We start from the raw sequence: 14689 nt of genomic DNA on the forward strand, positions 1-14689 counted from the left end.
TGCTTGATAAGAAATGTAATCATTACCTTGCCCACGTAATTCTAACACCTCTGTACGGTATTTTCACCAAAAAAAAAAAAAAAAAAGTCTCATGGACTTTGCTGCCTGGGCTGGCTTTGTGAACTGTGATCCACAGATCTCAGCCTCCTGAGTAGCTAGGATTACAGGCTTGAGCTACTGCACCCAGCTCTCTGGAGTTCTGAGGAAAGGCCCTAGGCCAAGGAAGACAATCATTGGGGAGCAGGCTTCTGGTCACACTGGAGACTCAACCTGGCTCACCTAGGTTGGAGATTGGAGTTTACAGCAGTTTGGAAAAGCCTACTCTCCTGTGAGGCCTGCCCCCTGGACCACTGATGTGTTTAGTCATGGTAGAGCAGGTGATGCCGGGAAGGAAGGAGCAGCACAGGGAGCAGGAAACCCCCGCTGTGGCCCAGAATCTCCTCGAACTAGGGCTGGCCCTGCAGCTTGTCCTCCCAGCCCCAGCGGGAGCACTGGCCTTCTCAGTCTGCTCTCCCCATTCAACCAAAGCTCCTCCCTGCAGGTGAGGTCTGAGGACCTTTGACCCTCAGGGATTTCAGGCATCATGTGAGGGATATCCTGCGGGCTAGGCCTGCCCTCCCAGCCCGGGCCTGGCCTTTCCCCACTTCCACTCAGCCCAACCTCCTAGGAAAGGTTATATTTTAAGTTACTGAGGTTCATGTGTGATTGTGTTTTTTATGAGTTCCTCAAACAATGAAAAAATAAAAGGCAAACTCACTATAATTTGGTAAAGGCTTTTTTTAAACTTTAAATTAAAAAACATTCTCAAACCAAGAGATACAACATATTGACTTTGAAGAAATATTAAAGAAAGTAGATTAAAAAAAGAAGTCAGTCCCAAAATGATAAAAAATAGATGTATCCTCCATTAAAAAAAAATCTGATCTAAACTATTGAGTCGTTCATGGCTATTCAGTATTCAGAGCACGTGACATATAAAGTATAAAACAACTAAAAACCAATAGCAACAACAAAAACCCAGAAGAAATGAAGTTGAGATACGGCCCCTCGGCCTCACAGGTCTTCCTTGGTCCTGCTCCATCTTGTGGTGTGTTCATCTATAAACTTGCTCAAATGCTCCAGATCTCTGTCTCCGCCCTCAAACTTAATCGGGTTCTTTTTGTCCCCACTGGGGGCGAAGTAGATGGTAGGGAAGCCCTCCACCTTGTAGTGGTCGCTGGTGATGTCGTTGGCGGTGGCATCCATCTTGGCAATGACCAGGCTCTTCTGGCCCTTGTACTTCTTGGCCAGGCTGGTGTAGACCGGTTCCAGCTGCTTGCAGTGCCCACACCACGGCGCGTAGAACTCGATGAGGACATCCTTCTTGGGGTCCAGCACAATGGCATCGAAGGTCTTTCCCACCACCACTTTGACTGGCCCCTTGTTCTTGGGCACCGGCTGGGACTTGACCACTGGCTTTAGTTTTCCTGCCAAGGAGAGCAAGCGGGCGGGCACAGGGAGTGAGGGATCAGTGGCAACAGGTCCTGGAAGCTGCTGGCTTCACCTAACTCAGGGCAGCGAGGGAGCCTGGTGCACGGGATGGGATGGCTGCCCGCGCTGCCAGGCTCAGGAAGGGCTTTGTCTCCAGACCCTGTCCCAACAATGGGCACTGCTTTGGGTAACCAGATCTGCCCCTCCTCTCATCCCGCAGAGGCCAGCGAGGGTAGAAGTCCACCCTATTCCTGGAAATGGGCGGCTGGGTGGTAGCCAGCAAGGCTGTCTTACCCGAGCCGCCACCTGGTGTAGAGATGCCACGCAGAGTGGGCGCTGTGGAACCCTATACAGGAGAAGCCTGCCAAAGCCACCAGGCACTCAGTGGCCAGAGCTGGGACCTGGTGATTTGCTCAACCAACATCAGCAAGCATAATTTACTCACAACTCAAAAATGGCTTTCCTCACATATTTCATTTCCAAGTCTGAAAGACATTTTAAAAGCTTAACAAGAGGGGCTGGGAAGGTGCTCAGTGGTAGAGTGCTTGTCTTGTATGCACGAGGCCCTGGGTTCAATTCTTCAGTACCACATAAGCAGAAAAAGCCCTAAGTGGTGCTGTGGTTCAAGTACTAGAACACTACCCTTGAGCTGAAGACTGAGGGACAGCGCCCAGGCCCAGAGTTCAGGCCCCACGACCGACCATAAAAAGCTTAAGAAAAGACCTTAACCAAGCACAGGTGGCTCATGCCTGCAATCCCAGCTACTCAGGAGGCCGAGTACTCAGGATTGTGGTTCAATGTCAGCCCTGGCAGTTAATCTGTGAGACTCTCTTTTTTTTTGGGTCTAGTCATGGGACCTGAACTCGGCCTGGGTGCTGTCCCTCAGCTCTTCCACTTCCGGCTTTTTTCTTTATGCTTATGTGGTGCCCCTCATGCAAGCAAGGCAAGCGCTCTACCATGAGCCACCTTCCCAGCCCAAATCCGTGAGACTCTTATCTCTACTTAACCATCAGAAAACCAGAAGTGCTGATGTGGTTAAAAATGGTAGAGTGTTACCCTTGAGCTCAGGGATAGCAACCCTGGCTCTGAGTTCAAGCCCCACAAAGAACAACAAAAAAAAAGGCTTTATTTCTAAGACAGGCTTGTCCTTGGCTCCATAGCCAGACCCTATTTCTAAAAGGAAAAGCAAAAAAACAGAAAATCGAGGAAGCAGCTGCGAGCTGACAGGGTCCTGAGCCTCTCTGCAGGCTGCTTGTGCAGACCTCGCTGCTCTGGCCCTGAATTTTATCCCCTTGCGGATGAGCAAACCAACTCCCATCTTGCTTTGCTCTCAGATCAAGCAAAAGGAAACAATGCCTTGCAAAAGGAAGAAAGCAAAGCACAAGACAATCACCAAAAACCCAACTCCCAAATGTCCCGAACATCTAAGCGGCCTGGCGCCTTTGGCTGCACAGCTGGTCCTTCCGCAACCAGCGAGGGCGGGGTGGGGGTGGGGAGAGCTGTCCCAGGTCTGTCCTCCACCCCAGGGGAGACCTCGGCCTGGGCTCACCTTTTTTGAAAGCTGTGACAAAGTCCCGGAGGACATCGGGATCAAACTCCTCTGGCTCCATGGCGAACTTCTTCCCGCTCTCGTCGAAGATGGCCGCATTGACGTCCTCGCCGCTCTCGCTGAGCCCCAGGTCCTTCACCTCCGTGGCGTAGTCCTCCTCGTCAGCAATGGCGAAGGTGTACTCGGGAAAGTCCTTGGCCACCTCCAGGACTTTGTTCCGCCAAAACTGAGTAGCTGAAACGGACCAAGGCTGTGAGCTGAGTGCTGCGCGGAGCAACGTGCCCGCTCGGGCCCGGGGAAGATGGAAGGTGCTGTCGCTGCGCTGACGAGGCGCAGAGAGAAGCCAGCACTTTCAAGAGGCGGCTCAGGGCTGCGAGGCCAACAAGCCTCAGGACAGCTGGGTCCAGATGGCCCGGCACCACTGGGAGGCAGCAGCTCAGCCCTCCTAGCACTGCAGCCTGGGCTGCTATGAGATCTTAGGCTCCCTTCTTGCTGAAATTGGAAGGAAACAGAATATTATACAGCCCAGAACAGGAAATGAAGACCCACACCCACGGCACTCCCCTAGGGCAGGGCTTCTCAATGCGTGGGAGCCTTCCCCCAACCCCGGCCAGGTGGGCCTGCGGTTCCTCACCAGCTCTGTAGTCAAAGCTGAAGTCTACGCCGTAGTAGATGACCACCAGGGGGCGCTTGGCAAAGCGCTTGGCGTCATTGGAGGGCTTGCGGTGGCCCACCAAGGGCAAGGCGTGCTTCACCACGTGCTCTTGGATAGCCGATGCCTCCGTGGACCCCTGTTTCCAAAAGGGCACAGGTGAGAGTGGGCCCCACAAAACGAGGGCTTTCAGCGAACACTCCACCTTCACTGTCCGTTTGCTCAGAGGGGAGAGGTTGGAGGGCACCACGCTTCCTCAGGTCACTTCCCCGCCATCAACTCGGCACACTTTTCAGGCAAGGCAGACCCCTCTCCTCTGGCCCCCAGAGCAGCCCGGGCTGCTTTCTGCTCAGCTCTGCTGCTGACTGCTGTGGGGCCTGGGGCAAGAGCTCCATGTCCAGGATTCTTTCTAATCCCGAGTCTGGAAGGAGGTTATGGAAGCACTTGGACCTGGGCGGGGCCCCCTCTGCCTCCTAGAACTAAATGACCCATGTCCTTTGGTTGGATGAGGCTGGAGGTATGGGGTGAGGCGGGCTCAGAGCAGAAGGGCCTATCACTGCGCTGCAGGGCTGAGACCAGCCAAGGGGTAGGAGGAGAACAGCGTTGTGGTAAAGCGGGTAGAGTGCTGCTGGGGCTTTGCTCCCATCCCACACCTGTAAGCACAGACCTCCGGCCTGCTCTCTCTCCAGGCTGGCACAGCCCAGAGCTGATGACTCCCAGGGGAGCCCTTGCTCACCTGCACATCCATCACATGACTCCTGGGCTCATACTTGGACCGGAATTTCTCAGGCTGCATCATGACCAGCTTTCCCGGGGCCACTTTGAAGAACTTGGCTATTTCAGTGCTGAAAGTGTGGTGAAACTTGTAATCTTCTCTCAGGTTGTTAGCTGACAAGTGAAAGAACAATGGAATGCAGCTTATTCAATTCTTTACGACTGAGGCTTAGTTCACTGCTCTGCACTGGCCAAAGCAAGCTGAGCCATACGGAGTCCATCCACGCTGGCTTTGAACTGCCTTCTAAGTAGCTGGGCTTGGGGCTGGGAAGGTGTCTCAATGGTAGAGTGCTTGCCTTGCATGCATGAGACCGTCGGTTTGATTTCTAGTACCACATAAGCAGAAAAAGCCAAAGTGGCGCTGTGGCTCAAGTGGTAGAGCGCTCGCCTTGAGCTGAAGAGCTGAGGACAGCGCCTAGGCCCAGAGTTCAAATAGCTGGAATTATGGGTGTGAGCTACGGGTGCCTGACCTAGGCATTTTGGTTAAGTTTTGGCAGTGCTGGGGATCTAATCCATGGCCTTGCACATAGTAGGCCAACTCTGGAGCTCAACTCCAGGCCTGGAATTTTACAAACTGCACACTCCCCAGCACCTCGGGGAGGCTGTGAGAGGCAGGAGGGCCACGCCTTACCAGCTTCTTGATACTGCAGGTAGGCCGGGTCGCTGCCCCCCAGGAAGATGCCCACGATGACCACGTCATCCCCATCCTTGAGGAACTCCTGCACCTGCTTCAGGGTGGCAATCTCCTTTGAGGGAGGCCCGGACTGCTCCACCATGTAGTCCACGATTCCTAGGAGCAGAGCACATGTGTGACGAGGCTGGGGTCCAGCCCCGCTCAAGCTCCCGACCCGAGGGGGGGAGGCGGGAGGTGGCCCTACCATACTTCTCGCGGGGGCCGTTGTAGTCGAAAGGCCTTCCCTTGCGGAAGATCTTCAGAGTGGGGTAGCCGGAGACGCCGAACCTCTTGGCCAAGTCCGTCTCTGCAGTGGCATCCACCTTGGCCAGGGGGATGGGGGGAGAGCGCTTGCTCAGCTCCTTGGCGGCCTTCTCGTACTCGGGGGCCAGTTTCTTACAGTGTCCACACCTGCGGGGGGGGTCAGGATGGTGGGGGCCATGTCTCATGTGCAATCATCTCCCAGACTGAACCCACCCTGTGTCCCCAAGAAACCTGGTCACTCCCACCACACTTGGGAAATGTCTCCTGGGCGAAGGTCCCAAGCCAGGCCCCTCAGGCACGCCTGCGGCCTGCCAACATTCACAGGCCACCCCTCAGGCACGCCTGCGGCCTGCCGACATTCACAGGCCGCCCCTCAGGCACGCCTGCGGCCTGCCAGACATTCACAGGCCGCCCCTCAGGCACGCCTGAGGCCTGCCGACGTTTACAGGCCGCATGGGCATGCACACACAGGCACTGCCACTGGGGCAGACAGACGGTCAAAGAACAGTGCAGGGGGGGCGGGGGCAGCGAGGGGACAACATGGCAAAGGTGGAGGAGGCAGAGGGTGGGTGTGAGGGTCTCTCACCACACAAACAACGGGGCAGGAGTGAGAAGGACCTGGAATTAAGTCTACGCTTTTTTGTGCCAGTCCTGGGGCTTGAACTCAGGGCCTGGGTGCTGTTCCTAGTCTTTTTTGCTCAATGCTAACACTCTACCACTTGAGCCACAGCACCACTTCCAGTTTTTTGGGTGCTTAATGGGAGGTAAGAGATTTCTCAGGCTTTCCTGCCGGAGCTGACTTTGAACCACCACCTTCAGATCTTAGCCCAGCTAAGATTACAGGCATGAGCCACCAGTACTGGGCCAGACGATTATTGTGCTTTTATTGTGGCCTGTCTGGGGTGAGAGGAGTTGCTTGGTGGTAGAATATATGCTTAGCGCAAGGCCTGGGTTTAGTCCCCAACATACCAACAATACCAAACTACACACACACACCACATTCAAAATAGCACGTCTACACCACAAGACCCCAGGACTCACCCCTGACCAAGACCTCACACATCACAGGTTCTGGGCCTCAGTTAAAAGTCTGGTCCAGGTTCTTAGGACACCCAAATGAGTGAAAGGGTGCATTCTGAGCTCAGTAACCATCCACATCCACAAGTGAAAGGCTTGTCCTCTGAGGTGCCGTACTCGGGACAAACCAGCGCTCAGGGGTTTGTGTGTGCGCGAGGGGGTCAGAGCGGGGCCTGCACTGCGCCGCCGGCGGGCGGCACGCTGCTCCCGTCCACTGCCGGCCTCACGCGGCGCCACCGTGCAGCGGCACGAGGCTGGCATCTCCCAGCACATGAGAGCGCTACAAGGGTGCCGCGGGCCTGACTGCTTTCCCAACACGTCAGGGCTTTTCCTTCCATGTCCCCGCTGCATTGCATTTCCCCTACTCATCCATGTTCTGTGTGCTCTGTACTCCCGCAGGGACCAGGGGCAGATGTGTTCCAGATCGTGTGAAGCTGGGGGCTGTCTATGAACTTCCTGGAGCCAGAGTGCCCAAGCCCTCACGAGCACCTTCTCCCCGACTCCAGGGGACCCCGTAGAACACAGCAACGTGAGGCCATTCAGCTGGCCACACAGTCCACTCAAGATTCACAAGCCACTGGCTACAGGAGTGTGTGAGGCCCACCTGACCAACACCACACCTGCTCACGAGACAGGACCACTGGCTGACTGACGGGAAACTCGCCAGGACAAACAGCGTCCAGGGCCGCCACCTGGAGAGGCTGAGGGTCCCTGCAGAGCCACACCATTCCCCCGGAAGCCTGTTCTCCAGCCTGCCCCGTCCATTCCACCCACTGCCCGCACAGGCGGGCCACGGTGCTGGCTGGGCCCCCTCGGCACACAACGCAGAGCTGCCAACCGCAGCCACCTGTGCCCACGCGCTGGGGATTTCACACGGCAGCCCACAGAACAGCACCAGCTCTCCCTCTCCCTCCTGCTTACTGGCATTTCTTTCCTTTGTGCCCTTTTTCCCCTGAAAATATCACATCCCCTGCTTCCTTCCATACTGCCCATCCCCCATGGTCAGCTGTAAGCCTCTTCCAGAAGACCTGGGGCCTCAACATCACCCCGTGCTGACCTGCACAGACTACACCTGTCAGTGTCCACCTATGCTTAGCAGGGTGCTGAAAAACATCATCAGGGGCTGGCAAGGTGGCTCAGTGGTAGAGTTTGCCGAGCATGCAGGAAGCTCTGGATTTGATTCCTCACTATCACATAAACAGAAAAAGCCAGAAGTGACACTGTGGCTCAAGTGGTAGAGCGCTAGCCTTGAGCAAAAGAAGCTCAGGGGCAGCGCCCAGCCCTGAGTTCAAGCCCCAGAACTGGCCCAAAAAAAGTCATTATCAGTCAGGCGCTGGGGCTCATGCCTGCGATCCTAGCTATTCAGGAGGCTGAAATCTGAGGATCACTATTCAAAGCTAGCACGTGCAAGAAAAGTCTGTGAGACTCATCTCCAATTAACCACCAAAAAACCGAAAGTGGCACTGTGGCTTAAAGTGCTAGAGTGCTAGCCTTGGACAACAGAGTTCAAGGACAGCAGCCATGCCCTGAATTCAAGCCCCAGACCAACGTCCACCCCCCAAATCATCTTATCAACATGAGACTAACCCCCATCCTACCATGGGGCATAAAATTCCACCAGAATGATGTCTGCGTCATTCACAACTTCATCAAAGTTATCTTTGGTCAACACAAGTGTGACTTCGGGTGGAGGCGTCCAGTCGGGCTGGGAGACTTCTTTGACTTTGGCAATGATCTCTGAAAAGAAAGCACAAGACACCAAAGGAGACTGAGTGTGCCAACCCGAGCTGGCCGGCACTCCCATGGCTCCCGTCACTCCTAATGCGTGGGGAGAAGGCGGAGGAAACCTGACTCCCTGACCTCCAACTCACCTCTGACCAGGGCTGCCTGTGCCCCGGGTTTTGAGGACACAGTTAAGTCAGAGGGTCCCATTGCAACAGCCCGTGTGCATTTGCATTGCCCCCAAAATGCCATCTCTAGATGGCAGAAGTCCTATGTGGCAAATGACCTCATTCCTTTATTCCCAGACTACACACCAACTGCAGCAAGGGCCACGTCTGACACCTACTCCTTCAAAGCAACAGTCTCAAAGTACCCAGGTGGGTGCCGGCAGCTCACACCTGGAATCCTTGCTACTCAGGAAGCTGAGATCTGAGACTCACAGCTCAATGCCAACCCAGGCAGGAAAGTCCATTGAGACTCTTATCTCCAATTAACAACCAAAAGTTGGATGTAGGACTACGGCTCAAGTGGTAGAGTGTTAGCCATGAGTGAATAAGCTAGGGACAGCACCCAAGCCCTGAGTTCAAGCCCAAGACCAGCACACACACACAATTTACAAAGGGTGAACAAATGCAGCAATGAAACTGGACACTATGTTGAAAATGAACTATACAAAGTAAGGGTGGGGGAAGGCTGGGAGGGAAAACCTGGAGAGCAAGGGAAGGGGCAACACTGTCCAAAAAGAAATGTATGTATGGGCTGGGAAGGTGGCTCAGTGGTAGAGTGCTTGCCTTGCATACATGAGGCCCTAGGTTCGATTCCTTAGCACCACATAAGCAGAAAAAGCTGGAAGTGGTGGTGTGGTTCAAGTGGTAGAGCACTAGCCTTGAGCTGAAGAGCTGAGGGACAGTGCCCAGGCCCAGAGTTCAGGCCCCATGACTAGCAAAAACAAACAAACAAAAAAGAAATGTATTTATATGGATGCCCACCTTGTACAAAGGGTGAACAATGGTACTCACTACACACTATGTTGAAAATGAACGATACCACTTGTGGGTGGGGACAGGAGAAAATGGGAGAGAGCAAGGGAAGGAGTGACACTGACCAAAAAGCAATGTGCTCACGACCTGACTCATGTAACTGCGACCCTCTGTGCACCTTTACAATAACAAAACAATAACAAAGTATCTGGGAAGACTACAAAAGAAACTTACAGCCTGGCATCCTGGCTCATGCCAATACTCCTAGATAATCAGGAGGCTGAGATCTAAGGATCATGGTTCAAAGCCAGCTTGGGCAGGGAAGCTAATGAAATTAATCTCAAATTAACCAAAAAGCTGGAAGTAGAGCTGTTGTGGCTCAAGTGGTGGAGCACTAGCCTTGAGCTTAAGAAGCTCAGTGACAGCACCAAGGCCGTGAGTTCAAGCTCCATAACAACCCCCCCCACACACACACACCTTACTATGTCAGACACCTTCCTGGTAAGGGGTAGCTGAAGTGCCCAGGGATGGGGTAGAAAGACTCATCCATTAATCTATCTCTTCAAACTGCTGAGCAATAAACACTGTAAGCACCTAGCTACAGACTAAAATCAAGTGTCAGTGGAAATATATCCACACAGCTTCTACTGGTGGAAGAAGCAGACTCACGGACCCCAAGAACTCTGAGGTCATGGACACGTGCAGCAGGGCAAGGCGAAGCCCACTTGCCTGGTGCCCATCTGATGATCCCTCCACCCCACGCTGGGAACACAGTGTGGCAGCATCTCCCCCACCCCATAAGGAAGAAACAGATTCACTTGCTCACTCACCTAAGAAAACATACAGTGCCTAATGTGAGCCCAGCTGGGGTGCACGGCTGCTGCCTGGTCTCAGCAGGTGGCTTTGCCCCGCAGCACAGGGCAATGGCTGGGTGCTTCTAAGAAATGCCAATTATTCGCCCTAACTGAAACCTACTGGACCAGAAACTGTGGGCTGGGACCTCAGGGCCCATCTGTGGGAACCCTCCAGATGCACCCTCGAGACCAAGACACCCAGGAGACCCTGTCGTCTGTGGACATTTTCTGCTAAGATTCTGCTCCTGATCTTTTTATTTTTTTTGGGGGGGGGGAGGAAGGTGGGTAACAGGTGTTGACCTCAAGGCCTTGCTAGGCATGCGCTCTATCATTTGAGCCCCGCCCCCGCCGCTGTGCTCTGGATCTTTAAGTGTCATGGTCTAGAATGCCAAAGGCACCCCTCCTGCCAAGGAGGAACTGGTTTCACCTCAGTTTACCCAGGATTCCGGCACAGCTGGGGTTCCCGAGGTCCATGTGCCCCTCCTTCCTTCCTCTGTCAGCCCAGACCCGCTCCCCTCACTTGGGGGACGCGCAGAGTTCCAGCATCCCTAGCACCTCCGGTGCCAGCTCACCGTCCTGGGTCCGGGAGCCCTCGTAGTCCACAGCCTGCCCCTTCTTCAGGATCTTGATGGTGGGATAGCCGCTCACGTCGAACCTGCTGGCCAGCATGGACGCTGAGGTCGCGTCGATCTTTGCAACGGCAATGGGAGGATCGTGTTCCTTCAAGGTGCTGGCAATTCTTTCATATTCTGGAGCAAACTGCTTACAATGTCCACACCTGAAGAATGAAGTTTAGGAAAGGAGAAATGGATTAACTCAACCCAAGGAGACAGAACCCCAACAACGCACACACATGCAGTCAAAGAGCCGCCCCCTAACTCAGACCACAAGGGCTCTGAAGACCAGCAGGTCTAGATTTGACTTTCAGCTCTGCCTTGGACAAATCCTTCCAACTTTAAACCTAATGATTTTTTTCCATTTACAATTAGTCCTTCATACAAGTTCACAGATTCTGCTAACTATGTACCAGAACACTTTTTTTTTTTTTTTTGTCGGTTGTGGGGCTTGAACTCTGGGCCTGGGCGCTGTCCCTCAGCTCTTCAGCTCAAGGCTAGCACTCTATCACTTAAGCCGCAACACCACTTCCGGTTTTCTGGTGGTTTATTGGAGATAAAAGCCTCATGGACTTTCCTGCCCAGGCTGGCTTTGAACTGTGATCCTCAGATGTCAGCCTCCTGAGTAGCTAGGATTACAGGTGTGAGCCACCGGTACCCGGCCTGGACCAGAATTTTTTTTTCTTTTTTTTTCACAGAGGGCTGGAGCTGGAACTTGGAGGAAGAGCACCAGCCCACAGCAGCACCTAAGGCCAAAATGAACAACGAAATCTCCGTGGAACAGAGACTTGGCATTATTCCCTCTCCGGGGAAGTGTAACACTGTTTGGACAGCATTTGTCTTGCACTAGGAATCACAATTTAGACATGATCTGGACTGTTGCTAGAACTACTGCGTATAAGCACACGTTATGGTGGCCATGTCAAGCTTCAGCAGTTCTGCAGTGTGGCGGTGGGGGAGGCTGGGGTCAACTCCTCCAGGACATGGAGGGACAACTGTGTAAGTCTCTCAAAAAAGTGTGGTTGAGTGTCCCTTTCACGGAGTCTTGAGGGATCACAATTCCCTATAAAAACGTGTTTCTGCTCACTCTAAGTATACAGTGCTGTTTTCTGTGGCTACCAGGCTACAAAGACACCGGTATTCTGATGTTAACATGTCATAAACTTGTTTTTGTTTTCCTTATATTTTTCTGTGTGCATGCTGGTAACTGGGGCTTGAACTCAGGGTCTCGTACTTATTTATGCTTGGCTTTTTCATTCAGGGCTAGTATTCTACCACTTGAGCTACATCTCTGTTTCTGCTGGTTAAATGGAGATCTTTTGTGTGTGTGCTGTTCGTGGGGCTTGAACTCAGGTCTTAGGAACCTCTGGAAAGCTGATCTAACAGTTTTCTGCCCAGGCCGACTTTGAACCGTAATCCTTAGATCTCAGTCTCCGGAGTCACTAGGATTATAAGCACCAGTGTCCGGATGACTGCACTTATTTTTCAATGAGCCAGTGAAGATGGAGGTATAGTTCAGTGGTAGAGCTCCTGCTAGCATGTGCAAGGGCCTGGGTTCTATCAGCAACATAAAAAAGCTCTCCCAAATAAACCAATACTTTAGCGATAAATATAACCTACACAGTCAGTCCTTTTTTTTTTTTATTAATTTTTTTTGGGGGGTCCAGTCGTGGGGCCTGACTCTGGGCCTGGGCGCTGTTCCTCAGCTCTTCAGCTCAAGGCTAGTGCTCTATCACTTGAGCCACAGCGCCACTTCTGGCTTTTTTCTTTTTGCTTATATGGTGCTGAGGAATCGAACCCAGGGCCTCGAGCATGCAAGGCAAGCGCTCTACCACTGAGCCACCTTCCCAGCCCCTACACAGTAAGTTCTTTGTGGTCTATGATTTAAGGATGCTAAGGTATCCAGCCACAAGTCTCATGCCTGTAATCCTAGCTGCTCAGGGGGGTTGAAACATTGAAGATCTTGGTTCAAAGATAGCCAGGGAGAAAAATCTGTGCAACTACATCATCAATTAACCAAGAAAATGCTATACTGGGGGTCTGGCTCAAATGGTAGAGTGCTAGCCACATGTAAGAAAGCTGAGTAACAGCAGAAGGCCCTAAGTTCAAGCCCTTGTACTGGCAGAGAGGAGAGAGAGGAGAGAGAGGAGAGAGAGAAGAGAGAGAGAGAGAGAGAGAGAACTATAAAATAGGAAGTATAATTTCACTGACCTGTTAAAAGAATTGTCTAGATTTTTTTTAATTTTGCAGTTGGTCCTGGGGCTTGAACTCAGGGCCTGGGCGCTGTCCCTGAGCTCTTTTTGCTCAAGACTTTCGCTCTATCGCTTTGAGCCACAACTCCACTTCCAGTAAGATAGTCTCACAGGTACTTTTCTGTGTAGGCTGGCCTCAAGCTGCAATCCTCAAATCAGAACCACCTGTGCAGCTAGGCTTACAGGTGTGAGCCACCTGCACCTGGCCTGTCTAGATGTTTTATATTAAACACTCATACCAGCTAGGTGCCAGCGAGACTGAGTGAGACCTGGAGGATTGAGGTTTATAGCCAGCTAAGGTAGACATTTTTGAGGGCTCTTATCTCCAACTTACCAGCAAATGTGAGTCTGTAGGTGTGGCTTAAGAGCACTATCAGTGTCAAGAAAGCTAAGCAAGAGCACGAGGTTCTGAGTTCATGCCCCAATACCACATTAGAAGAAAAAAACAAAAAACCCAGCTGGGTGCGGATGGCTCACGCCTGTCATCCTAGCTACTCAGGAGGCTGAGATCTGAGGATCACAGTTCAAAGCCAGCCGGGGCAGGAAAGTCCATGAGACTCTTATCTCCAATAAACTACCTGAAACCTGGAAGTGGAGCTGTGGCTCAAGTGGTAGAACGCTCGCCTTGAGCAGAAGAGCTGAGGGACAGCGCTGTGAAGCGTGAGATTAAGGAATGCGAATGCTGGCCCTACCATGGCGCGTAGAACTCCAGCAGCACCGTGTCTTTGTCAGCCACAAAGTTATCAAAGTTCGCATCATTTAGGACCAAGACACCATTTTCTTCCTTAACTTCCAAGTCATCCTCTTCATCCTCCTCTTCCTCCTCCTCTTCCTCCTCAAGGGCATTTTCTCTGTCAGATGAATCTGAATGGAAAATACCAAAGATTGATTGATTAGGAAACTGACAATTTTCCTCTAAAATTTAGCACAAGTCTGGTTGCTCACACTTATAATCCTAGCTACTGGGAGGGGCAATAAGATGTGAGAATCAAGCTTCAGTTTGGAGCCATCTTTAACTTTACTAGAAGCCAGGGTTATTGACTCTACATGTAACCTTAGCTACTTGGGAGGCAGAGACTAGGAGGACGAAGATTTAAGGCCAGTCTGGGAAGAAAAATCTTTGAGACTCCATCTCAGCCAGGCACCAGTGGCTCACGCCTGTAATCCTAGCTACTCAGGAGGCTGAGATCTGAAGAATGAGATTCAAAGTCAGCCCAGGCATGAAAAGTCCATGAGACTCATATCTCCAATTAACCACCTGAAAACCAGAAGTGGTGCTGTGGCTCAAGTGGTAGAATACTTGCCTTGAGCTGAAGAGCTCAGGGACAGCACCTAGGCCCAGAGTTCAAGCCCTATGACCAACCCCCAAAAAAAGAGACTCCATTTCAACCAAGGAAGTGGGGCATAGTGACACCCTCCTATCATCCCAGCTACAAAGGGACGCCTAGAAGAGGTGGGTCACAGTCTAGGCCTGTACAAGGCAAGAAGCAAGACCCTATCTCAACACAATCAGCACAAAGAAGGTTTGGAAGCATGGATCAGTGATGATTACCTGCTGAGCTCAAACTCCAGTACCACCCAAAGAGAAAAACAAAACACCCAAACTTCTCCTAGAATCCCAAAGCCTCAAAATGTATCATGCATATAAGGGAACTATGGTTAAGAAATGTTTGAAAAATGTCATTCTAGAATTTAGAAGTCAAATGATCCGGGGCTGGGAAGGTGGCTCAGTGGTAGAGCGCTTGCCTTGCATGCCTGAGGCCCTGGGTTCAATTCCTCAGCACCACATAAGCAAAAAGAAAAAAGCC

At 52.2% G+C, this 14689-nt stretch overlaps 1 protein-coding gene across 1 annotated transcript in view; it reads right to left on the reverse strand.

The window, feature by feature from the left end:
- Positions 1-757: 757 nt before the first annotated feature.
- Pdia4 (protein disulfide isomerase family A, member 4) overlaps positions 758-14689 on the reverse strand; it is a 19433-nt gene continuing 5501 nt past the window's right edge. The window contains exons 2-10 of the mRNA XM_013021689.1: positions 13574-13754; positions 10588-10793; positions 8058-8196; positions 5324-5529; positions 5077-5235; positions 4408-4559; positions 3654-3810; positions 3020-3253; positions 758-1466 (exon numbers count right to left, since the gene is read on the reverse strand). Of these exons, the coding sequence (XP_012877143.1) occupies positions 1054-1466; positions 3020-3253; positions 3654-3810; positions 4408-4559; positions 5077-5235; positions 5324-5529; positions 8058-8196; positions 10588-10793; positions 13574-13754 (1847 nt within the window). The 3' untranslated portion in view covers positions 758-1053. The remainder of the gene's footprint in view (positions 1467-3019; positions 3254-3653; positions 3811-4407; positions 4560-5076; positions 5236-5323; positions 5530-8057; positions 8197-10587; positions 10794-13573; positions 13755-14689) is intronic.

Source organism: Dipodomys ordii, unplaced genomic scaffold (genome assembly GCF_000151885.1).
Source record: "Dipodomys ordii isolate 6190 unplaced genomic scaffold, Dord_2.0 Scaffold56, whole genome shotgun sequence".
Lineage (NCBI taxonomy): Eukaryota > Metazoa > Chordata > Mammalia > Rodentia > Heteromyidae > Dipodomys > Dipodomys ordii.